Raw genomic sequence first — 25,524 nt, forward strand, 5'->3', positions numbered from 1 at the left:
GTTCACAAATCCCATTGCTTTTCTTCAGTCTTTATTTTTTGGCACCATTGTAAAAGTAGCAATTTAAAAAAAACAACAACCATCCATTGGAACAGTTGATATAAAACATGAGAATGGACAGAAAAAAATGAAAATATACAAAGTGTTTTGATATCAACAAGCACAGCGATGATTGACTTTATGTGAGACTATAAATGCAATAGAACTGACATCGTTTGTGAGTAATGTTTTAAAAACATATTCAGGATTTGTCTCTTCCTCTGCACAGGAGGAGGCAGAAGTGAAGCATCACACACCATTGCAATTGAACTGCAATTAAAATAAATAAGATGTCATGGCTTCCGTAGAAGTCACATTCAGAACAGTTATAAGACACATTCAGAAGTACATAGGATCCTGAGGTTACTTTAGCATACAGCAGTGGTCCATAAACTGTCAGGAATCCCCCATACGAGGCAAGGAGAAACATTTGGGGGGAACCTGGGCCATTCCCCAAAGGAGGGTGGGAAGAGAGCACCACCCAGCCGAGCTCTGCTCCCAATCGATGCTCCAGATGAGATCCCCAACCATGATGTGGCTATGTTGCAGTTCACGGCTCCCGCTTTCAAATTCCAGCCCAGCCCTCCTCTTGCCTCCAGCTTCTGACCCTGCCCTGCTCCCAGCCATGGCTCTGCTCCCAGCCCATGACCTCAGGTGTACCCCGTGATCCCTGGTGCAGTCCCAGCCTCAGCTCCCAGCCCGCAGAGGAGATACAGACAGATTACAATTCTGGGTAAGGCAGAGCATAAAAAGTTTGTGAACACTGGCATATAGCATATTACAGATGTACCTATTTAAACCTCCAGACCGTATGTTTCTGGGATTGCTAGTTCTCATCCCAATGAGTTATTTTAGCCTACTTAAAAACTTTTGATATGATTTTAAAAAGTTGTTGAGTACATGCACATCCCATTCATTAACAGTACTTTGTACTGAGCCGGAGAGGTGGAGAAACTGAAGCACAGACCAGTTAGGTGACCATATGGTCTTATCTAAGCTATGAGATCTCTGATGGTTATTTGGAATGGTAAATTCATCTGGGTATGTTCGGTGAACTAGAAATTATAAAGATGCTGCTGTTTCTTTCTTTGCAAAAACAGCATCTTTTCAATTCAACAGAGATCACTGAATCACCTAGTAACTATTAATATGGTATAGCATGATTTTATTATTTGCATTGCTGTAGCAGCTATAGGCGAAAACCAGAGATCAGGGCCATCACAGAAGACACTGTACAAACATGTAAAATCAGTCCTGCCCAAAGAGTTCACTGTGTGCATACACATTTCATTCTAAAACAGGACACTTGGAGTCAATGTTGAATGTGGGTTTCAGTCCTTGCTTTGCCAATGACTCATGGTGCAATGTTGGATAAATCACTTAAATTTTTTGTGCCCAAGTTTCCCCTCTATGAATTGGGGACAATTCTCCCCTACCAGCCAAAGGGATTAGAAGGTCTAGTTCATTAAGTCAATTGTGGCTTACTGTGTCCCCCTAGTGGTTGGCCGATGAAGACTCACGTTTCTGCTACCGCCTTTGGAATTAATTGTTCATTCAACAGAAGCTCATGCTTTCAGATCCAAAGGTATCAGGTTCAATCCCACTGCTGGTGTGCTCATGTTTGTGAAACACATGCCAGTGCTAATATTCACCAACACAATCACTCCAGTTCCCTCAAGCAGGCAGAGACCTACCAGAATTCCAGGCTATTTATATAAGTAACATTTCAAAACTGTGCTGAAATAGCAAGACTAGTAGCTGTGCTTCACTTCTGCACCAAGAGCTGGAGGACAAGAGGACTGGGAAATACATTTATATCCACAAAGAGCAGTTAACTCGCAAATTCCCACAACAAGCCTGTGCAGGATGATCTCAGAGTAGGGAAGACGTTTTGCAGTCCCATCCAAAAATGGGCCCCAGCACTGATGCAAGGAGCATTAACAAGCTTCAGTAATTTGAGGTTAACAGTGATAGGGTTGGCTTGTCTATTACAAGAGATTTACTGGCAAAAAGTTGGTAAAATATGTATGAACATACATCTTATGAACAGACTTTAGTATCCTTTAAAGACAGACAATCAGGGTACGGCTAGACCACAAGTTTTTGTCTGAAAAAGGTGCGCAAAATGTGCTCTGCATTTTGCATACTTTTTTCCGATTCTTTTGTCGGAAGAGGCTTTTCTGACATTTGACCCATCTAGACTGGGCCAAATGTCGGAAAAAATCCCCTCTTTCAGAAGCCCCCTTCTTCTTCGTGGAACGAGAAATACAGGAGCTTCCAAAAGAGCACGTTTGCTCTTCTGCAAAAGAAAGCGGAAGAGCAAATGCATTCCCTAGACATGGCGGAGTTTTTTCGGGATACCAGGATATCTCAGTCTTTTCGTGATACCACAGTCTAGCCGTACCCACAGACATAGATGTTTCTACAAGAACTCAACATATTTAACATCGCAATAAACAGTGAAAAAACCTGATGATTGGCTACTCTTTGAAAATGTCCATGAGTAACTCATATTAAGCTACAAAATCAATAGCAAATCAGTGGTTGAAGGAATGAACCAACATGCATCAATTCAAGCAAATACAGATGCATAGGCACAGTAAAACCACATTGCTGGTGAAAGTAAACATCTACTGAAACCCTGTGTGAGACCTTGACAGGTTATTTTAAAAGTGTCACTTTGAAAAAAAAACCCAAACCCAAGTTTCTATAAGGGCTGGATCCCACGAAGCCTCTGAGCTTTAGACCAACACTATGCATGTAACAATTACAACAGCAACAGTGATGCTCCTAACCTCATTCATGTAAGCAACTGGGGACAGCTTTTAGATTTAAATATACTGATTAATGAATCATAGTATTATAATATATTAATTAAAATATATGTGTTCACATTAAAGCAACATTACTATTTATTTTTTAAGTAGGTCTGATCTATAATTTAAGGCACTCTTTATCAGACACTTAGCCTTTTGGTAACTGGGACATTCCAAAGCCTGTGCAAGATTCTTAGAGGCCAAATGATTTAGGGGGGTTGCACATACAAAGTTTTCAGCTCAGTTCTCCCATTCAAACGCTGAGGGCGGCTCCAGTCAGCACTGGTACTCCTCACAGTCGTAAGGAATGAGGGAAGCTGATGGGAGTATTTGCCTCCCTCTGTGAAGACATTTTATGTCGCTGAAGCTGCATATCTTAACCCGACCTTCTAGGTCTAATGTAGACCTGGCCTCTGAGTGAACCACTGATGTGAGAATTATTTGTTGTAAGCATTATAGGATCTATGATTTCCAATGCTGACCTAATAGCATCACTTACTTAAATGGGATATGAGTAAAGACTGACAGACATCACATGCTACAAGCAATACCCTCGTTACTTAGTAAGTCTTTTTCTCTGGCTTTTGTTTTTAACAAAGAACCAATCATTGGATATTAGGAAAAGTTATTTCAGTAGGAGGGTGGTGAAACACTGGAATGGGTTGCCCAAGGAAGTGGTAAAATTTCCATCCTTAGAATTTTTCAAGTTCTGGCTTGACAAAGCCATGGCTGGAATGATTTACTTGGGGTTGGTCCTGCTTTGTGAAAGGGGTTAGACTAGATGCCTCTTGAGAGCTTTTCCATCCCTAATCTTCCGTGATTCTATGATCCAGGTTGGAAGGCTGTTTCAGAGGATGTCAGATATAAGGGAGTTACATCAATAACTAACTCTGAACAGGTTGGAATAGGACCTAAAATATTTTAAAAGACCAAAAACTGAGGAAAAAATATTCAACAGAAAATAAATTCACTTCCGTCATTTCTCAAGAGTCAGATATTGCAAAAAACAATGGGAACTCGGTTAATTCTTTTAAATATTTAACAATATTAAAATAAATGCAATACTTATTAAATACAAAGAAAGAGAGTCCTACAGGTGGAGTCCATACAGCCAAAGAGCAGTACACTCTGGACAGCAGAAAAGCAAGCTCTCCTACTAGTGTGCTAGAACCTGGATCTGGAGGGGTTCTTGCTAGGGAACAAAAGGGTAGTTCAATACGTGGCCTCCTTGCCAACCAGGATGGTAATATCGATGATTTTTGTGGCATTCATCATTTGTCCACAAGGAACCAAACTGAGACCCCAAACTCATTTCATGCTGGTCAGCAACCAGCCCTCAGATTTTACCAGGGATTAAGAAGAGAAACTATCCCCCTGATCATCCTCAGATAAAACTACCAGAGCCCTGGAACAGTGTTTAACACCATATAACATTTTTGTTCAATGTTGATGGCTTGGTCATTTCAAATTACCCACCTTGAGAAGTGCATTGTGACTCCTTTACTGCAAATTAACTCCCTATTTAATGCAAGTAAGCATCCCTTCAGATAACACTTGAGTGTCTGTTGCAGGCCCCAGATACAATATTGCAAGGATCAAAGTTCTGACATGTTGAAAGACTGTATAAACTACACCTGAAAGTTGGCGTTTCTTTTTTTCTGAAGGCACAGCTATATTGAATCAAAAGGCACCTGGCTCAGGAAGCTTTGCCTCATGGGAGCAAGAGGGATTTTGCCAGTCTTGTCCAGAACCATTTTTTGGTGCAGGGATTAGTGTAGTCACAGACTGTAATGAACCTCAAAATGCTTGGAAATGCATTCTTCATGGTTTTGTACTTGACCGGAATCAGCCGTTTCTGGCGAGCACCTGAAATAATCCAAACAGTCATGTGGGTAAAGAAAGTTGCATCATTACTAGGCTGTCAAGTGATTAAAAACATTAAATTTTGCGATTAAAATCGTCCTGTTAAATAATAATAGAATACCATTTATTGAAATATTTTGGATGTTTTCTACATTTGAAATGTATTGATTTTAATTACAACAGAATACAAAGTATACCGTGCTCGCTTGACTGTCATTACAAATATTTGCACTGTAAAAAGCAAAAGAAATAATATTTTTCAATTATCCCATTACAAGTACTGTATTTTTCAATTTCCCCATTACAAGTATTTATTGTGAGAGTTAAATTTACAAATGTAGAATTATGTACAAAAAACTGTATTAAAAATAAAACAATTTAAAACTCTAGCGTTTACAAGTCCACTCAGTCCTACTTCTTGTTCAGCCAAATGCTCAAACAAGTTATCAGGAGATAATGCTTCCTGCTTCTTGCTTACAATGCCACGTAAAAGTGAGAACAGGTGTTGTAGTGGCATTATTGCAGCCAGCACTGCAAGATATTTACATGCCAGATGCGCTAAGGATTCATGTTTCAATCACCATTCCAAAGGACAAGCATCCATGCTGATGATGGGTTCAAAGAGCTGCAGACCCTGGTCATCTTCATCAACTGAGACAAAAGCCACCAGCAGGAGGCTGATTTTCTTTTCTGGTAGTTCAGGTTCTGTAGTTTCCGCATCGGAGTGTTGCTCTTTTAAGATTTCTGAATGAATTCACCACAACTCCTCTCTCCAAGATGGGTCGAATACTGTAGCTATCTTTAGAAGTCTCACATTGGTAACTGTTTTGTGTTTTATCAAATCTGCAGTTGAAAGTATTCTTAAAACAAATGTGCTGAGTCATCATCTGAGATTGCTATAAGGTGATCATCCAAGATTGCTATAATACTGGCTGAACAAGAAGCAGGACTGAGTGGACTTGTAGGCTCTAAAGTTTTACATTGTTTTGTTTTTGAGGGCAGTTATGCAATGCATAAGTTGCACTTTCACAATAAAAGAGATTGTACTACAGTACTTGTATGAAGTGAATTGAAAATACTGTCTCTTTGGTTTATCATTTTTACAGTGCAAACATTTGCCATAAAATAATATAAAGTGAGGTATACAGGATCTATCGGAAAAGGCTTTCTTTAGCGATAGATCAGCCTCTAGACTGCCGCTTTTCTCTGACAAAGCTCCGTGCCGGAAAAAAGCACTGGCAATTTTTATGATAATGAAGCATGGGATATTTAAATCCCCGCTTCATTAGCTATTTCGCCCAGCCTAATCTACATCCCACTGCTGGCAGAGGGGTACAGTCTAGACATACCCTGAGAATAATAGATCCCTGTTCTTTTTATAAACTGGGCCCTTTAGATGCTACTGTAATACAAATAATTAAGAGCAACATTGATGATACATTATTATGACTTATGAGGAAATGTACCCTTAATGCATCATCTGAATTCTCTTACCTGGGGAAAGGCTAAGAGCAAATTTGGTCTGGAAATCACATGCATTGCTTTCCAGATAATCATCTGAAATAACAACCACCATCTTCCTACAGCTGGAATTAAAAAGAGAGCAGAGGAAAATGGTTAAATGGTTATTAACTAAAGAAAACAGAAGCTTTTCATGCTTGCTGGAAAATATAAATATTTTATAAACCTGTTATGCTGAAATATGCAACCAGAATCAATGTTCCTAGTCTATTGTCAATAACATCTGAAGAGTTTTGTTACTCCACTTACAGCTTTCTCTCTATATATATATTTTTAGAGAGTTTGGGCCTCTATCCATCCATGTTTCTGTCCATCCATGAATCTGTTCATTCAAGAACTTCTCCTAAATGGCAAGAGCTAGGACCACCAAATTCAGTATGCAGCTTCCTCTTATAACTTAAAGCAAGGTCGGGGTTTGGATGTGCCTAGAATGGGATTGTTTTCCATAATACAAAAAGGGAGGGAGCTGATAGGAGAGAGAGTTATACCGCAGAGTAGGGATGTTAAATGGCGTTTAATCCACTGATCGACTAGTCAATGGAATCCATCAACTAGTCGATAAGTTGATAAGGAGGGGAAATAGAACCGCAGCAGAGTTAGCTCCCTGCCTTTTAACACCAGGCTCTTAATATATTTAAAAGGCTGATGTGCCGTGGGGGAGACCAGACGTGAGTTGGCAATCCACCTGCCCCAGCTCACTCCTGGTCCCTCCCACTGTGCTGGCGTCTCTTCATACATTTAAAAAGCACAAGCGCAGTGCGGGGGACCAGATGCAAGCTGGGAATCAACTGATACCCAGCTTGCGCCCGGTTCCCTTCCCGCCCCCCCCGTGGAGATGGTGCTGGGGAGGAATCGGCTTTTAAGCTGGCTCCTCCCACCACTGACTCCTGCTCCCCCCTCTTGTTGCCTCTTTACTAGAGGCAGCAAGGGGGTGGGAAAGCAACTAGTCAAGTCACTCGTCACTTACATCCCTACTGCAGAATGACCACTCAGGGCAGCAAGTGTGGGGGCCAGCGATACTCCCGAGTGACCACAGGGAGAGCAGCTACACCAGGAAGAGGTGGCCAGCTGGGGTCAGGGCTTTCCATGTTGCCGACCACTGGTCCAGGTAGGTGGGCCCCCATTACAAACTCCTCCCCTCTGGCCGCAACACTGGATGGGGAGTGCGGAAGCCCCACCAGCAAGCAGCCCTGCCACCCCAGAGGAGCACCGCCGGGGACTGGGGCCAGGCTGCACAGCCCCAGCCCCCCAAGAGCACTGCTGGGGGCCAGGGCCAGGCCATGCAGCCTCAGTCCCCTGAGCCCTCCAGGAGCCGCCTTCCAAGGAGGAACCAGGGGGGCAGCAGTTGCCACACCATCCTCACCACTGCAGGTGGCCTCACTGAGCTCCCCACCCCGTGCCCCATCTCCTGCACCCCTACCCCCTGTGCTGAGCTCTCCCACACCTCCCAGACCCCTGCCCTAATCCGCTCACCCACTGCCCTGAGTCCTGCACCCCTACCTCATGTCCTGAGCTCCCCACACGTCCCAACTCCCTGCCCTGACTCCCGCGCCCTCCCCAGTACCTGCCCTGAGCACCCCAATCCTTGCCCTGACTCCTGAACCCACCAATCCCACCGGCAGCCCCCTGCCCTGAAGGACCCAAGCAATGCCAGGTAAATCTTCCAGTATGTGTATGGGACTGCTGGATGATACAGTCTTTAATACGATCTCATACTTTGGTATCAGGTGTGTATCACTGACATTGACGTATATTTTTTAAGAAGTCTTACAATAATGTGGAACCATCAAATTGTGCACTAGCTACCACTAAGCTACAGAACTAGAAGACATCAGTACTGTTAGTTTCAGCCTCCATCTACTCATTACTCATTCATTTGCTGTGTCTTGTCTTAAATTACATGGCACGTTCTTCAGAGCAGACATCATCTGCCTGTGTATTTGTACATCATCTTGCACAATAGGGCCCTGATCCTGGCTGGAGTGTAGAGATGTTACCATAACAACCTCCTCTACCTGAAAGGATCTTTCGAAAATCCAGACAGTTGGCCATGGAGACATCTTAGAAGTGGTTTAATTTTCCACTGATTGTGTAACTTTCAAGTTCCCCTGTGCATATCCAGTATCTTAGGTGGAAGACAGCTTTCTTCTCAATTCCCTGGCTGCCCCAAGGTGATTGCATGCTCCATAAGTAGCTATATTAGCTGCCCAGAGAAATAACTTTCATCCACGGGGTGGTCAAATCAACTAGATAAAGAAAAAACAACTAGTGCGGGTAAGTTCACCCATCTCCCCCACACAGAGGCTCTGACAGGGTCCTCTTCCCAGACAGATCTCCTCCTATCTGAAGGAGGGAAATTAACCCTCTGTGATACAACTCCCCCTCAAACTCTGCAAAAGGGCTCTGAATCCTGGGGTGAGGGCCAGAGTGACTCTTTACAGCACTGTCTCTTGAAAACCTACTGGCTATGTCTACACTGGCAGCTTCTTGCGCAAGAACAACTGTTCTTGCGCAAAAACTTGCCGGGTGTTACACTGCACGCGCGTTCTTGCGCAAGTAAATTTACAGTACAGCTGCGGAAAACAGGGCTTCTTCCAGAAGCGTTATTCCTCTCTCCACAAGGAATAAGCCCTCTTGCACAAGAGCTCTTGCGCAAGAGGGCAATGTAGACAGGCAACATGAATTTCTTGCGCAAGAAACCGCTATGGCAAAATGGCTATCAGAGCTTTCTTGCACAAGAGAGTGTCCACACTGCCAGACGCTCTTGCACAAAAACTCATATCTTGCGCAAAAGCACATGCCAGTGTAGACGTGCTCTTGTGGAAGACTTTTTGCGCAAGAACTCTTCTGCAAAACAGTTCTTGCGCAAGAAGCTGCCAGTGTAGACGTAGCCACTGGGTTTCTGCATGGAAATCTGGCAGGGAAGAAGCTGATATAGCTTGGGGCTGCATTTTATCTGCTTCTAGGCCACCTTCACAGCTGCCTTTGAGTGATCACATGGTACCCAAGCAGCAGAAAAGAGCACAGGGACCAGTGGTGCCTAAGTACAGTTCTGCCTGGTGAGCCCTATTGAGCCACAGGTTTGGGACACCCCAATCTTCCTTTTTTGAGATGGCAAATAGGAAACTAAGACACCACTGTGGAGTCTCCCTGCCTCTCTAGCCCATCCTCCATGCTCACCAAGAGGAGGGTGAAATCCAGTCCCATGGAAACAATTCTCCTTTGAATCATAGAACACTAGAACTGGAAGGGACCTCGAGAGGTCATCAAGTCCAGTCCCCCGCCCTTACTGCAGGGTCAAGCACCATCTAGATCATCCCTGATAGATGTTTATCTAACATGCTCTTAAATATCTCCGATGATGGAGATTCCACAACCTCCCTAGGCAACTTATTCCAGTGCTTAACCCTCCTAACAGTTAGGAAGCTTTTTCCTAATGTCTAACCTAAACCTCCCTTGCTGCAATTTAAGCCCATTGCTTCCTCTCCAATCATCAGGGGTCAAGGAGAATAATTTTTCTCCCTCCTCCCTGTAATACTCTGTTAAGTACATTAAAACCTCTATCATGTCCCCTCTCAGTCTACTCTTTTCCAAACTAAACAAACTCACTTCTTTTAGTCTTCCCTCACAGGTCATGTTCTATAGACCTTTAATCATTTGTTGTTCTTCTCTAGGCCCTCTCCAGTCTCTCCACCTTTTGGTCTACCTAAAATCTAGCATTGGAAATATCTAGCAAATACTTCCTTCACAGCCAGTTCCCACTTACCGTTTCTCTATGAGCTGGCTAGTGATGGACCACACGCATGACCCTGGCAGGACATCCCGATCAAACACACACAGCTTCAGCTTGAACTCCGTTTGCTCCAGCTCTCGGATCATCTCTTGGACAAATTGGATGTCTTTTTGACAGTAACAGATGAAGGCATCAAACAGCTCTGGCGTGTTCCCTGGAACCATTCACAATTGTACACAGGCAATAATAAGTGAATATAAATTCAACCACTGCTCACTCTTCAGGTGCTGGAGTCTTTGATTCATAATGTCACATAACCCACATGAACACGCTGAGACTCTCTTCTCCCTATACTGGCTAGTCCTCCTACAGAGACTGAGGAGTTGGCTATAGCTTTTGAGAGAATGTCTCTCCGTTAGTTCAGGTACTAGAGTCTCATGCTTCTAAATCCAGAGCTCTAAGTCCCTGCAGACATTTCACCTAGGAGCATCACTACACGCACTATCATACAATCGTATCAGGCAAGCCCTCGGCTTTGGAAAATATAGACATGCCACAAAGAGAGTTATATGAGAAACAAGTCTAATGGGTAGAAGACAGCTCAATATTTTCAAACTTGGGTATCAGAAGTTAGACACCTGAATAAGTGGCCTACCTGAGTTACCCACCCGCAGCACTCATTAAGGCCTTTATTTATTTATTTGGTGCCCAACCAGATTCAGGTGCCTTATTTTAAGGCTCGCATTTTTCACAATTGGGTGCCCAACCTCTATTGACTCAATTTGTTGCTATGTAACTCCAGTTCTACAGCAGCACAACAACACTGATTTCAGTGGAGTTGTGCCAGCATAAAACCGCAACAGCGTAGTGAAGGATCAGGCTCTACAAGCAGGGTAAGGAAAGTATGAGCATTTTCTGTCCAGATACAGGCAGTCCCCGGGTTACGTACAAGATAGGGACTGTATGTTTGGGTATGTCTACACTACCCTCCTAGTTCGAACTAGGAGGGTAATGTATGCATACCGCACTTGCTAATGAAGCCCGGGATTTGAATTTCCCGGGCTTCATTAGCATAAGCGGGGAGCCGCCATTTTTAAATCCCCGCTGCTTCGAACCCCGTGTAGCGCGGCTACACGGGGCTCGAACTAGGTAGTTCGGACTAGGGTCCTATTCCGAACTACCGGTACTCCTCGTTTCACGAGGAGTAACGGTAGTTCGGAATAGGACCCTAGTCCGAACTACCTAGTTCGAGCCCCGTGTAGCCGCGCTACACGGGGTTCGAAGCAGCGGGGATTTAAAAATGGCGGCTCCCCGCTTATGCTAATGAAGCCCGGGAAATTCAAATCCCGGGCTTCATTAGCAAGTGCGGTATGCATACATTACCCCGCTAGTTCGAACTAGCGGGGTAGTGTAGACATACCCTTTGTTCTTAAGTTGAATCTGTATGTAAGTCGGAATTGGCGTCCAGATTCAGACGCTGCTGAAACTGATCAGTTTCAACAGCGGCTGAATCTGGATGCCAGTTCTGACATACAGATTCAACTTAAGAACCCCAGGCGTCCCCAAGTCAGCTGCTGCTGAAACTGATCAGCGGCTGATTCCAGGAAGCCGGGGGCAGAGCAACTCTGCCTCGGGCTTACTGTAGTCAGCCGCTGGTCAGTTTCAGCAGCGGCTGACTTGGGGACGCCTGGGGCAGAGCAGCTGGGGTGCTGCTGGGTTGCTCCAGTAGCGCCGCTCCTCGGCGCTACTGGAGCAACCCAGCAGCACCCCAGCTGCTCTGCCCCAGGCGTCCTGATTCAGCCGCTGCTGAAACTGACCAGCAGCGGCTGAATCAGGACGCCTGGGGCAGAGCAGCTGGGGTGCTGCCGGGTTAGTCCAGTAGCGCCAAGGAGCGGCGCTGCGGGACCAAGCCAGCAACGCCCCAGCTGCTCTACCCCAGGCGTCGTGGGCAGAAAAGCCTGGTCTGCTGGAGGGGGAGGGGGCACTAGCTGCACCCCCCCCCAGCAGACCAGGGAGACGGGGAGCAGCTTTTCTTGCCCCGGAGAACGCGGGCGGTGGGACCGTGGCTCATCTGGGCATCCCGCCGCTCCCGTCCTCCGGGGCGAAAAAAGCCCCGTTCGTAACTGCGGATCCGACTTAAGTTGGATCCGCGTAACTCGGGGACTGGCTGTACTAAAATCAGAACCCCTTAGGCAGACTCTTTTGCCTTTGGAGAGCCCCAGAGGATTCAAAGTGCTTGGCTCTTTCTCCTGGCTCAGGGCCCTCCTGGCTCAGGGCCTAAATTGGCAAATGGGGCTTTGTGATTCCACTCAACTGACCACATTTCCTTCCAAATGAATGAAAATTTAGATCCAGAAAGAGGTACTGGCATAACATCGTACAGCAGGAGCCTTAAACCTAGAAAACTGCATAGAGTTCTATGTATTTAATTGCACTACCACACTCTGATCCTCATTTACATTTGCCCAACTGCCCATTCTCCCTTTCAGAGTGTTTCAACCCTATCCCCCAGACTTGGTCAGAGACTCAGGGTGCCATGTATATGCATAGGAAGGGAGGTAAATGGATCTCAGTATTTCTCACAGGGGCTTACTCCACAGAAGGCAAACCCTAGCAGAATATATCTCTTATTAAATCAATAAATCGATGACTATTTACCGTAAGGATCATCTCTGGTAGTGAGGCCCGACATCTCTAATGTCTTTGGGATACTGCTGTCCACTGCTGGCACCTGCACAGGCTGCTCTTTCCTCTGCAGGTACTTCTTACAGTCCTCTTCTGCAAGACACATAAAAGGCTCCGTTGAGGCTGGTCATGCTGCTGAGGTTCTGTAAATGCAGCAACTCTCTGAAAGGTAACTAAACAATACACAAAAAAGCAGCCCAGTCTTTCAGCATCATTCTGACTTGAAAGTCAAAGGCCCTTACATCGTTAAGGCAAACTAATTTAGGAGCATTAGTTGTCTGTAGCATGCACTGAGAGACTGGACAAGGGGTGTTACTTAAGTGTTGTTATTTCCTTATTGAGCAGCACATAAAATGTATGCAAATATTGTTGGGGAAGGGGTGCCAGTGTTTCGTCCATCATTTTGATTTTCCCTCTGAAAGGGTGGTCAGCCTCCCTGTCACCATCCCATGCCTGGAAAAGGCGGGAAAAGTGCGGTCACCTGACCCTAATCTGCCTGGCGGCAACAAGAGACCTTATAAGGGCAGTCCACCCTCCCCTCAGGGCTTGCTGCGCACCTCTGTGGTGCTGGAGCCACAGCTCACCTGTAGCGGGGCAGGCTGTCAGTTCAATAGGCCGCCAGAGGCAGGAGACTAGTCTCTGTTCACCACTGACAGACTGGAAATCTCCAGCCAAAGAGGGAGTCTGGTGCAGTCTCCAGTGGTGGAGCAATCCTGGGTCCCCACTTCTTATAGCGGTTAAGGTACCAGCAGTAAGGCCAGGCAGATGGATCCCTCAAAACACAAACACACACACACACACACACACACACTCTCTCTCTCTCTCTCTTCCATCACTTGCTTCCCAGTTTGCATATCACATGCAGGATGGCAGGTCAAGAAGAGAAGATTTAAAGAAAGACAGGAGAAGACCTTCCCCCTGCCTGAGCTTCGACACTGATCTACTTCCTTGAGTTCCCTTTCTCCTCTCCTAAGACGTCTGCGTACCTTGTCTCTGAACACAGAGAACATGGCGATATAATCCCCTCTTATTTGTATTGCCCTGGTTTTTGTTACTTGTATTTTGGGTTCCAGTTTCACGCCTGTTTCACTGTGACATCCAGATTTTGTATTTTGTTCCAAACTTTAAGGTGTCTTTTCACTTAATTTGGTGTTGTGTTAAAGAAAGTTGTTGTTTTACCAGCCACCCTGTGTAAAAACCCTGTGTTAATCTTGACTGGTAACTGGTGATAAAGGTATAATATGGGTGGAGAGCCTGAACATACATTGACAAGATCAAGTCCATACCTAACAATATCACCAGGGAAGTGATTCCATAGATTTTAACATCTCCATGTTTTCCTTTTGTTGTGGCCCATTTTAGGTACATCTACACAGCAACATTATTTCAAATAACTAGTGTTATCTCAAAATAACTTAGTCTGCGTCTACACGGCAGGCAGTTATATCAAAATAATGTTGAAATTTCTGTCAAGCTGGAGGACTTCTTACTCCGACTCCTGTAACCCTCACTGTACGAAGAGTAAGGGAAGTTGGAGGAAGAGTGCTCTATTTCGAAAAAAGTGCTGCGTAGATGCTCCCAATTTCGAAGTAAGCTATTTCAAAATAAGCTACACAATTGACATGTCTCAATTTGCGTAGCTTATTTCAAGTTAAGCCCTGCTGTATAGACGCACCCTTTGAGTCCCTAACCAATACTTAATGTTTCAGAAGGGTAGCTGAATCGTTTTTCAATACTTAACGAAACCCCATCAGGTAGTTTAGGGCCAAAATATAGAGCTTGAGAGGCTTGTGGGGAGCTGTGTTCACAAAAATCTAATAATAAATGTAATGAACCAATTTGCAGATATATATAACACTGACTACGAATCAGTGAATCTTAGTGTTAGAAGGAACTGCTAAGGTTATCTGGTGTAACTCTCTGTCAAAACGCAGGATTTATCTAAACCATCCTTCTATGAGATGGAATCAGAATTGATAATCGTTTGCAGAATTAGGCATTCAGATACTATAGTGCAAAAGGTCACATGAAAATCTAGATAAACCCACTGCAGAATAGTGCTAATTACACTGTCTCTATTCAAGTGAAAAGTTTTATTTGGGTATTAAACAGTTTACTGTTGTAGATTTAGAATGTTTAGCCTATAAACAGGGTGGATAAAAATCAATTATTTAAAAAAAATAAAAATTGGACTTTTTTATTTAAAATATGAAATAGAAGGAAAGAAAGAAAGAAAGAAAGAAAGAAAGAAAGAAAGAAAGAAAGAAAGAAAGAAAGAAAGAAAGAAAGAAAGAAAGAAAGAAAGAAAGAAAGAAAGAAAGAAAGAAAGAAAGAAAGAAAACAGACCTCAACCCTATTGTCCTGTCCCTCTGCAAGTTCGTATATATAGAGCTAACCAATTCCTTACCTCTCTCTAACTCTACATCTACACCTCAGGCTTCTTGCGCACAAAGTTTTTTGTGGAAGAGATCTTCCGCAAAAAGTCTTGTGCAAGAGCATGTCCACACTGCAAAAGTGCATAGGAAAAGCAATTTCATGGACGCTCTCTCGCAAGAAAGCTCTGTTTGCCTTTAACAGAATGGCCACCAGGGCACCTGTGTTTGTTTCAATAGGCTGTTTTTGTGCAAAAAAACCCTGCTGACCATTCACACACACCTTTTTGCACAATATCTCTTGCTCAAAAAGGAGTTATTCCTTGTAGAAAGAGAAATACCTATACTGCAAAAAGCCTTCTGTTCTATCAATTCACTGTAAATTTTCTTGCACAAAAACACGCTTGAGGTGTGGACACTCTGCGAGTTTTTGTGCCAAAACAGCCGTTTTTGCGCAAAAACTCTGCAGTGTAGATGTAGCCTAAAAGTGCAAAGTTTCAAAAAGTTTAATGAATACAAGGCTGTTGGGGCCAAAATAAGCGTGCATAAGTTGAAGTCTGGAAATAAATGTGAGGAAAGAGAGAGAAGCAGTAGAAACAAAAGTGAAACTGAGTAGCATATTCCAGAAGAGTTGAGGTCTTTCTCAATGTAGCCTTTATTGATTTGAAATTTACTATACCATTCTCTCATTAGAATCTAGTTAAAACAATTCTGCTATGTGCGAGATTCAGACTCAGTGCCTCTCCCTGAACCAAACTGTAGGTATTAAGGTGGCAAGGAGAACTGAAAAGGCAGCTCCTGAATTAAGTGCATCAGTGCCAGAATTAAGAGTATCTTAATTGCCACTTCATTTGGGTTTTATGTTCAAACTGTCTCACCCAGCCAGAATTATCTGCTGCTTGTTATGATCCTCAAATAAAAGAAAAAGTCTGATTGAGGATCATGACAAATAACACTGATAACAATTCTCTATAAAAAAAAGCAGCAGAGAATCCTCAAAATACATGTGTGAGTAGGAGGTACCTGTGAGAATCTCCACTCCAGATCACTGGTTTAGCTAGTCAGTGTTTTGCAAGATGTGGTGGTAAAGTCCTCCATCTTGATTTCTTCTCAGCATGTAAGTGAAATTAGATCTCTCACTTCCTCACTAGTAACCCAGAAAACGTACAACTGGAGAGACACTTGATGTCAAGCATTACTTGTGAGTCAAGAGACCTTAGAAATATTTAGGTGATAAAAACTTCAATTCCAGTTAGTGTCATTTGGGTTCTCTTTACATTTAAAGCATGGTTCTGTCTTAAAGAACACTTTGTAAAAACAGCTTGGAGGGATTCCTGTAAAGTTTGCTCAGTTTGACAGGTCTGCAAATTCAGGCTGGGTTCTGACAGTCAGTCTGGGTTCCATCCCATGGATTACCACCAGAAATATGAGGCTCTCTCTTTCCCATTTAAAACTGAGCAAGTGTGATATGGAAAAAAAAAATCAGAGAAGCACAGTGAATAGATCACAGTTTTCAGAGCAGAACAGCAACAAGCCAAACCAAAAGCACATCACTCAAACTATGGTTAGGCCCCCAAATGTATCTTCCTAGCAAAAGCTGTATCCTATGTGGTATTCTCAAATTATTTATAATTCTCTACAGATGCCAATAGGTTTAGCTTCCCCAAAGGAACATACATTTCAGGACAGTGGTCCTTTAACTGACCAGTTTAAATAAGACTTTCTAATTAACAAGAAAGTCTCAAAATGTTTACAAGGGAATAAAGAAAATTAACCAACAAGTTCTGCAAAACTAAACCCACCCCAGGTTAGCAGTTCACACTCAAAACCTAGCCATGCTTACAGAGCTTTAACACTAATGTTGAGTTTCAGGGGGGAAACAAAACAAAACTTGTCCCAACTTTCTTATTCCAGCTGTCACTGGGGATGGAACAGATCTTGTCCCAGCCCTAAGACACACTAACCTATTCATTCCTTGGGGGGACGGGAGGGGAGGTTGCATTAGAAGGGCTTGCAAGTTGCTTTTTGTTTCTGTTCAGCCCATGAAGCAGGGATCCTATAACGTCACCAGAACCTATTTAGATGCAGTCAGGCGATCACCGCGTGTGATCTCTTCTTTCCCAAGCCACCCAAGCTCCTCCCGCGGCCCCCGGGAGACGCACAGGGCCAGGGCCCGGCTCAGGAGCGCTCGGGGCAGCTGTCAAACAGAGCTCGGGGCAGCGCTGGCGCAGCAGAAGGCCCGTCCGGGCTCACGCTGCCCCGCTCCGAGGGGGAGGCCGGAGGGCTAGAGGCGGGCGGCGCAGGGGGAGCAGCGGCCCCGAGGGGAAGGCAGCGGGAGGCGCTCCCGGCTCTCACCGATGCGGCCGCCCAGGTCGGCCAGGATGTCGTGGCGGCCCAGGGCGCGCAGCAGCGCCAGCAGGCGGCCCACGGTGGCGCCGCCGGGGCAGCGGGCCGGCCAGTCGTCCAGCAGGCGGGCGGTGGGGTCGGGCTGCGCCTCCAGGCTCTTGATCTCCAGGTACTCGTAGCCCAGCTCCTCGGCCAGCACCGCCCAGTCGGCGGCCACCGAGGCGCGCGGGTTGAGGTAGAGCCCGAGCCGCCGCCGCACCGATAAGTTCAGCGCCACCAGCGGCACCGCCTCCAGCTCGGGGGGCTCCGGGGCGCCGGGCTTGGGGGAGCCGGAGCCGGCCGGGGTCGGGTCCATGGTTCGCCGCCCGCCGCCTGCCTGCCTGCCGCTTTCGCAACTTCCCCCTCCCGCCCCGGATCCGCTGCGCTTCCCGCTCCGCCCCGCGCCCCGAGCGACACACACACACGGCCCCGGGACGATGGACGGGACCCCCTGGCAGCCCGCCGGTGCAGCGACCGAAACACGAGAGATTTTTCTACCAAAAAACACAGTCCCTCTGAATTTGTGACCCATGGACCAGGAGCAAAAGGCCCCTGCGCAAGGCAAAACACCAGCATCCCCTGAGTCCATTAGCCAGGAGGTAGCAAATTGAGAGATTTTTTCTACCAAAAAACACAGTCCCTCTGAATTTGTTGCAACCAGCCAGCAAAGGTAGCAATTCCTGAGCAGTTGTATCAAATGTCATGTATGTATGACAGAAACTGTGACGGTCACAAAAACAGAGAGGTTTCACTTTTTGCCTATACACCGGCCCCGGGGAGCGGGGACAGCTGGACGGGCGGGATCCCCCGACAGCCAGCCACCCCCACAGCCCAGGGGACGGGCGGGCAGAAGGATCATCGGACAGACAGGGGGACCCCCCTCGCCGCCAGCGCTCCCAAGTCCTGCCCCCCAGGATCACTGTGGAGCCGGACAGACTGACAGACAGCCGGGGAGGGGACAGGCGCCACCGTGGAGATGGTGCTTTTAAAAGCACGGCTCTCCCCAGCACTGGTTCCTGCTTCCCCCATCCCCGCCTGGGGAAATGCCAGTGGTCAACTTGCTTACATCCCTGGAGCAGAGGGACAAACCCTCCCTTGGAGAGGAAGGATTGACAGGAAGCCCTGGCAACCTGCTAGTGCACCACCCACCTCCCGGGGAGCAGACAGACTGACAGTATTTCTGAGTGCAGGAGGGGATCAGGGCCCCCCTTTCCTGGAGAGGACATTCTACTTCCCCTTCCCCCCAAAACCTGATAGAGGTTACCCCTCTCCAATGGTCTCAGGGAGCACACTCACACACTCTCACTCTCTCCTCTCCCCTCACCTTTCAGGGAGTAGCTGCTGAACCCCCAGCCCCCCTTCCTTACCCTCACCTCCATGGACAGACAGATGTCTCCAGAGACTGCATTTCCCATGTCCCAGCCCAAGAGGGATGCTGTACGAACAACATCAAGGCCTAGGCTTCAATGGCATTATTTCCATTGGGATCAAGCTAATTTATAGTAGGGACCAAGCTCAGGGTCCACTGGCTAGACACACAAAAACACAGAGAATGAGCACGAGAAAGGAAGTATTATGAGCCCCATGCCCCAAAGGGGGGTGCAGAGATTGAATCACCTACCCAAATCCCATAGGAAGGCAGAGGCAAAGCTGAGAATCATACCAGCGGCTCCTGCTCATCCCAAACTAACAGGCTCTTTCCTGCTTGGGGTGCTAGTTTTAGCAGGGGCATTTATACATAGGTCAGTTGTTGGGATGAGGCTGCCTCCCATCACTCTTCTTGAGGCGTGGAAGGCTTCCCCTCTCCCCAACACTCCCTGACTTCAGGTTAGCCTCTTTCTGCTCCTGCTCGCACACAGACCGGAGCCATTTGTCTTCTGATCACATTGGTAAGACTGCATTGCCATCCCACAGAAATGCCTGTGGAAGATGCCACCAATGATGCCCTCACACAGCAGAGCCCTTGGTTTTGGTGGCAGGAAGCTCCTACCCTCACCCCAGACTGCTAAAGCAGTGGAGGCCAGAGATTTCCTTCCTCATGAAGGCTATGTCTACACTGTAGCCTCCTTGCAGAAAAGCTTATGCAAATGAAACTTGGAATGGAATATCACTGCACTTCATTTGCATAATTAATGAGCAGCCATTTTTAGCAAGAGGTTTTTGTGCAAAAAGAGCAGGGTAGACGGCTCCTTTTTGCGCAAACCCTCCCTCTTGCGCAAGAGCCGTTCTTCCTCATTTTTGTGCTATATAATAAATACCTGAGATAAGCCCCATGCTGTTTGTTGTGTGCTAAATCCATCTTCTTGATGCCTTCTGTGTCTGAATCACATGCAAGCTCCTTAGGACCAGTACCAGAGTTGAGTCCTCCATGATGAATACAAAACAGTGTACTTTAATGTAATCAGAGTTTGAATATGTATCATCAAGTGTCTTTTTTGCACAACAATGGTGTGATATTCAGAACATATGTGAGTTTGATTCAGCATCAAGTGTCTTCATTAAACATCAATTACACTTTGTTTTAACTTTGATTCTTCGTCCACTTCTCTTCTTCATTCCCTCACTACACCTTGGGCTTCTACTAGATTGAAAAGTGGGGTTATGTTTGGAACAGACCATCAACTTACTGTTAATATACACATTCAACAGTCTGGGGCAGCGGTTCTCAAACTTTTTGGGCTCTGGAGCCCTTTACATGCGTTAAAATTTATGCAGCGTCCCAGCAGTCCACTGATTCTATGTGTTGTACCTATCGATGTTTCTAGTTTGTCAACCTCACGGAGCCCCTGGAGATGTCGCGTGGAGCCCCTGGGGCTCCGTGGAGCACAGTTTGAAAAACACTGGTCTGGGGTGATAGCATTCCATGTACACGGCTGCAATTTAAGATACCATACATGCTCCTGCTCATTTGTCAAACAATTTTATTCTCATTTTGGGCCTGTTTCAGCCCCCATTGATTTCAATAGGATTGGGTTCCAGCCAAGGAGGGGGCACTTTCACATCTGCAGCTTTAGTCCTCCATTTGGTTCCACTTACCCAAGGCTATGTCTACAATAGAAAAAGTGAACCCGTATAGCTATTCCAGCACAGTTGTACCGTCAAAAATGCAGCTTATACCCATAAAAAATGCCTGTGCCAGTATAACATTGATGCTGCAAACAAAATACATTATACAGTAAAACTCCAATAGTCCGGCACCCAATTGTCCAGCACTCCCGATAGTCCAGCATCAAAATGGCAAGCGCTCCTGACAGAACGGCTCAGGTCAGCCGCTCTCATGTGGGTTACAGCAGGGAGGGGAGGTATTTGGCTCTGGGGAAAGAGAAGGGGAGGGGGAGGGAGATTGGGTTATGCACTGCGTTCCGGCCAGCTCATGGAAAAGCCGGCCACTCAGTGCACGTGCCCCAGTGCCTGGAGGGAAATACGCATCTGTACCGGCCGCTCCAGGACCCAAGCATAAGGTTGGGGGGTAGGGGGAGTGAGGGATTGCGTCGGGAGTATGCAGTACCTCTTGATACTTCAATATATCCGATAATCCAGTACCACCTAGGTCCCAAAGGTGCCGGATTATCAGAAGTCTACTGTACCACCAAAAGCACTTTTATGTTGGTGTAACTGTCTATGGTAGGGGACAGATTTTTAAAGGTATCTAAATGACTAATTCTCATTATAATCAGTGTGATGACTGATGGATCTTATGCTCCTAAATACTTTTAAAAATCTGACCCTAGAGCATTTGGGAAGATAAAAATGTCACACACACACACAGGCTATGTCTATACTACGGAGCTATTTCGGAATACTGGAGGTATCCCAGGATACTGGAGGTATCCCGAAATAGCTATTCTATGTCTTAAAAACAAGCCTGTTATATCAAAATATAATGAGCTTTCTATTCCACTGTCCCTGTAAACCTCGTTGCACAAGAGTTAAGGGATGTTTCGAAATAAGCTATATCGAAATTACCTCAAAATAAGGTATGAACTTTGCGTTGTGCAAATTGCATAGCTTATTTCATGATAAGGGTGCTATGTAGATGCATCCACAAAGATTAAAAAAATTACCCCTCCCACACTAGCAAATGTTTCTAGTGTAGACCTGGCCTGAGACAGAACTCCCAATCAAGTCATCCCTCAGACTGGAAAGGCTGGACTCCACAGCCATAGGGTAGAGTGCATCCTGTCTTCCTAGGAAAGGAACTAAACTCCCCTCCCTTCAGAAGAAGCCAATTATACAGGGTTAAGCAGGGAGAATTACTTCCAGGAGCAATGTTGGAGGAGCTGCTCCACAAGTCATTTGTTAAGAGAAGGTTTGGGAGACAAGATGAATGTTGCAATCTGCCCTGAAGGTCACCAAATCTAAGCCAAGTTTACTCTTAATATTCTGCCTGTAAAGTCAATTAAGGTGTGATTTTTAATGTCATATTTATACCAGCAAGTGCCTTAATGCAGATGCAACTCAGACTAACAAAAGACTGCTTTCGGTGCTATAGCTTATTTGGTTAGGGGAACCAGTGTAAAATATACTGCAGAAACACTCTTCAGCGGGTTGCCATTATGGCAAAGTCAAACTTTTTTGTGTAGACGAAGCCCTAATTCTTGTCCATACTCAGGAAAGTGCCCTGGTTTAATTAAGTCAATTTAAAAATTGTTCCAGGTGCAAGCCTCTAGCGTAGATGCCCAATAACTGGTTTAACCATTGCTAATTATGGAGGTGCCAGTCATAGTTCTCATACTTAGGGTTTAGTTCCATTTCGCATTTCAAATAGGGAGTCAATCCACGTCATGTGTGAAAGATATATATTGGTTTAGATTAAATCAATAATTTACAAATATCGACTAAAGCTGTTTAAACAAGGGTTTATCTGGTTTAAGGGCTTCTACATCAGTTTTTGAACTAGATTAATTTTTACCTGACATGTTTAAACCAGAGCCTGCAACTCCATGTGATCCCTGGTGGTAATGAACTCCAGAGCCAATCAAAGGCCCTCCTCTGTGGCTACATCTACCCTCCGGAGGTATCCCAGAAAAACTCGACCATGTCCAGGGAATGCGTTTGCTCTTCCGCTTTTTTTTGCAGAAGAGCAAACGCGCTCTTTTGGGGAGCCCTGTATACCTCATTCTGCGAGGAATAAGGGCTCCTCCAAAAGAGGAGGCTTTTCTGCCATTTGGCCCCATCCAGTCAGGGCCAAATGGTGGAAAAGCCTCTTCCAGAAAAGCAATCGGAAAAAGCTACACGAATTGCAGAGCGCAATTTGCGTAGCTTTTTCTGAAAAAAGGCTATAGTGTAGACCTAGCCAGAGAGAGCTCTGCTCCCAGACTCTGTATGTGTGAATCTAGGCCCCTCATGGAGTGAAGATACCATGCAAGGGAACAGTGAGAGGAAGGAGCTATCTCAAGTAACCAAATCAGACCAGTTAAGACTTTTTGGACAAGAACAAGACACTTAAAATGGGCTCAGAACAGGACTGGCTGCCGTTACAGACCATAGAGCAATGTTCTGAAACACTCTGATGTACGTGCTGTATATAACATCAAACTTTCAGGCCTGGTGCCACAGGCAAAAAAACTACCACAGTGATCCCCAGTGGGATTCCAAGGTGAACCTGCTTTCTCTACAGCACTATGGAGGATACAGTCAAAGTGAACAGGATTCTGGTACCTTAGCACAGCCATTCCGCCTTCAGGTCTCCATCAGAAGAGTAAAAATCAGGAAAGTAAAAACATTCCAAGGCAAAGGTTTAAGCTGTTTAATGGATCAATGTTTTTAAGTTTTACACCCTGAAGCACATTAATATAAGGAAATTCAGAATAGGTTTTTCCAATATATATTAAAAAAGTGAACACCTTCTCCAGTCTGTAATATGAGGCAGAAATCAGTCTATAGTAACTATAAGCCCCAGTACAAAGCAAAGGCACTGGAAAAGCTGTTTGATCACTTGACAATAACAAGATGTCCCTACCGTTATGGTGAATAATTACTACTTATAAAGCCCCTTTCAACCCAAAACTTAAGTGATCCCCGTATATAATCAGTGTATCAAATCACTCATCACCCATCTCTGGGGTGGAACACATTAGCTATTGCACAGCTCACAGCAACAATGAAAGCAGAAAGTGAAGAATACCAAGTCAGAAAATCAGCTGGTGTAAATCAGTGTAGCTTCACTGATTACAATAGAACTATGCTGATTTACACCAGCTAAGGATCTGGCTTTAATACATCCAGTTGATTTTTGAGGGGTATTTAGGTGGGCAAGACGTAATTTCCACCGCTCAAATTTGGTCAGAATACAAGGTTCGCACCTCTGATCTTGTTAAAGGTGTCGCAGAATTCTTAAAAATACAATGCTCAAGAACTTCAGCTCCTTTCTGAATCCCAATCAGCTGGCTCATAAAGAGAACCATTTTTCAAAGATTGAAGATCAAAATCTTGATCTATTTGAAGTCAATGGCAAGACTCCTTTGATTTCAATGTGTCCAAAATGTCATTCTTGGTTTTTTTAGCTATTAATGAGAGAGAGAAGTTAGCCAAGACATAGTAACCATTATCAGCAAGTAACCATTATCAGCTGGAGTTTTCAGCAGGCAAAGGCACATCCATCACTTCTCCAGAAGTGCAGGGGCTGCCTTCATGATACATCTTTGTTGCGAGAGAAGTAAAAATCCACCCCTCTGTCTTTGTGTTGCTTTGGTGTGTGTGAGGGATCTTTCTTTCCCCTCGGAGGGTGGTCTCTCTTGTTCTGTAATTGAGAGAAGAGCAGAGAAGAGTACTGACTGAAGCTAAAAGAACTTCTGATGTTTATGTTATAAAGCAACCTAGACAGCTCACAGTCGTCAGAAAAAAAGCATAAAACACTTTTGCTCTAGCCAGATGAGAAGCAGAGAGGAAGAATAATGCTAGTCTTGGACTTGAGAGAGAGGTTCCATTGTCTGTCAGACTTCCTGTGTGACTTTGGTCACAGGTGTTGTGATACATAAAATACATTAGTGATTGTGACAGATACTATGGTGATAGGGGCACAGTTCCTGAGATTAGAACAGGGGAGGGCAAGATATGTCTCATGGGTTGGATCCAGCCCTCAGACAGGGATCAGCCCCAGGCCCCTCAAAGAGGCTGGATGCTTCATGTGCCTTTCTGCCCCAAAGTGTGTGGGAGGGGGGGCTTTGCGTGCTTCCCCTAGCACAATTTCTCAGCTCCCGTTGACCACTGCAGCAGGCAGGGAGCCTGCCTCAGATTCCTGCTGGGTTGCCAACTGGGAACCAACTAGGTAAGCTCCTCTCGGCCAAAGCCTGCCTCTGGCACCTCACCCCCTCTCACACCTCAACTCCCTGCCTTGGGTCACCACCCAAACCCTCTGCACCTCCTCTGCCAAAGTCACAAGTCCCTCCCAGACTCTGCACTCTCTTCTATACCTGTCCCCTAGACCAGAATAGTCTCCTGCACCCCTTTCTCCTCCCAAACCCTGCACCCAACCCCCTTTTTACCCAAACTCCCTCTCAGACCCCGCATGCTCTCCTGCACTCCAGTCCCTTACCCCAAGCTCCCTTCTGCATCCAACCTCCATCCCAGACCCTGCACCCCCTCCATAAAAAAGTGTGGCCCTTAACTTCTTACCAAAATCTTGGAGTGGTCCCCCCATCAAACTGACGCAAGGATTAGAAGCATGCTGACGAGGGGGAAAGGGCTCACATGTGACTCCCATCTCACTTTACAAAAAGTTGCTTGGATTAAAAAGTTCCTGTTGAAAGATGATCACCCGTTCCTCCCCCCACCCCCAAAGGGGCTCATAGTACAGTGAGTCACTTTTCTGCCGCAGACTGCACACTGTAATGAAAGAGGACTGACTATTCTAACTCTCAACGCCAAAGCCACTGGTCCTTACTCAAAGGATCTCAGTAACGCCGCAAGGAATTTTGCCTGAGTCAGAAACTTGGGCCCTCAGTATCCAAACCCTCCATGAAGGCTAGTTTCACCCTTCCGCTTGGTTTATTAACCCCCAGAATCAAACTGATCTGTGACAAGAGGGAAACAAAGTAATGAACATCTGTGAGATGAACTATACAGCCCCTGGGTGACTACAGCAGCAACATGGTCAGCAGATAGAAGT

General features: G+C 45.5%; 2 protein-coding genes across 4 annotated transcripts in view; both read right to left on the minus strand.

Annotated features, from left to right (window-relative positions):
- Nucleotides 1-14: 14 nt before the first annotated feature.
- Nucleotides 15-17,791, minus strand: MYD88 (MYD88 innate immune signal transduction adaptor). Of its 2 annotated transcripts, NM_001286912.2 has the most exon segments (6): nt 15-309; nt 4,547-4,721; nt 6,213-6,304; nt 10,006-10,186; nt 12,631-12,750; nt 17,385-17,773. In NM_001286912.2, coding segments are annotated over 5 exon segments (894 nt in total). In that variant the 5' UTR covers nt 17,731-17,773; the 3' UTR covers nt 15-309; nt 4,547-4,566.
- Nucleotides 17,792-23,148: 5,357 nt separating this feature from the next.
- LOC102449437 (cryptochrome DASH-like) overlaps nt 23,149-25,524 on the minus strand; it is a 39,571-nt gene continuing 37,195 nt past the window's right edge. For both annotated transcript variants that reach the window (XM_075922858.2, XM_075922859.2), the window contains exon 14: nt 23,149-24,156. In XM_075922858.2, the coding sequence (XP_075778973.2) occupies nt 24,046-24,156 (111 nt within the window). In that variant the 3' untranslated portion in view covers nt 23,149-24,045. The remainder of the gene's footprint in view (nt 24,157-25,524) is intronic.

This window comes from Pelodiscus sinensis, chromosome 2 (assembly GCF_052426305.1).
Source record: "Pelodiscus sinensis isolate ZL-2025 chromosome 2, ASM5242630v1, whole genome shotgun sequence".
Taxonomy (NCBI): domain Eukaryota; kingdom Metazoa; phylum Chordata; order Testudines; family Trionychidae; genus Pelodiscus; species Pelodiscus sinensis.

Bases quoted from the DNA above. Each gene is read 5' to 3' on its own strand.
- MYD88 (XM_075919733.2), bottom strand. From the start codon at position 17,730: ATGGACCCGACCCCGGCCGGCTCCGGCTCCCCCAAGCCCGGCGCCCCG. The intron at 10,187-12,630 runs GTAAATAGTCAT...GAATGGTTCCAG, and splicing joins TACCAGAGATGATCCTTACG to GGAACACGCCAGAGCTGTTT. The intron at 6,305-10,005 runs GTAAGTGGGAAC...TTTTAATTCCAG, and splicing joins AGCCAGCTCATAGAGAAACG to CTGTAGGAAGATGGTGGTTG.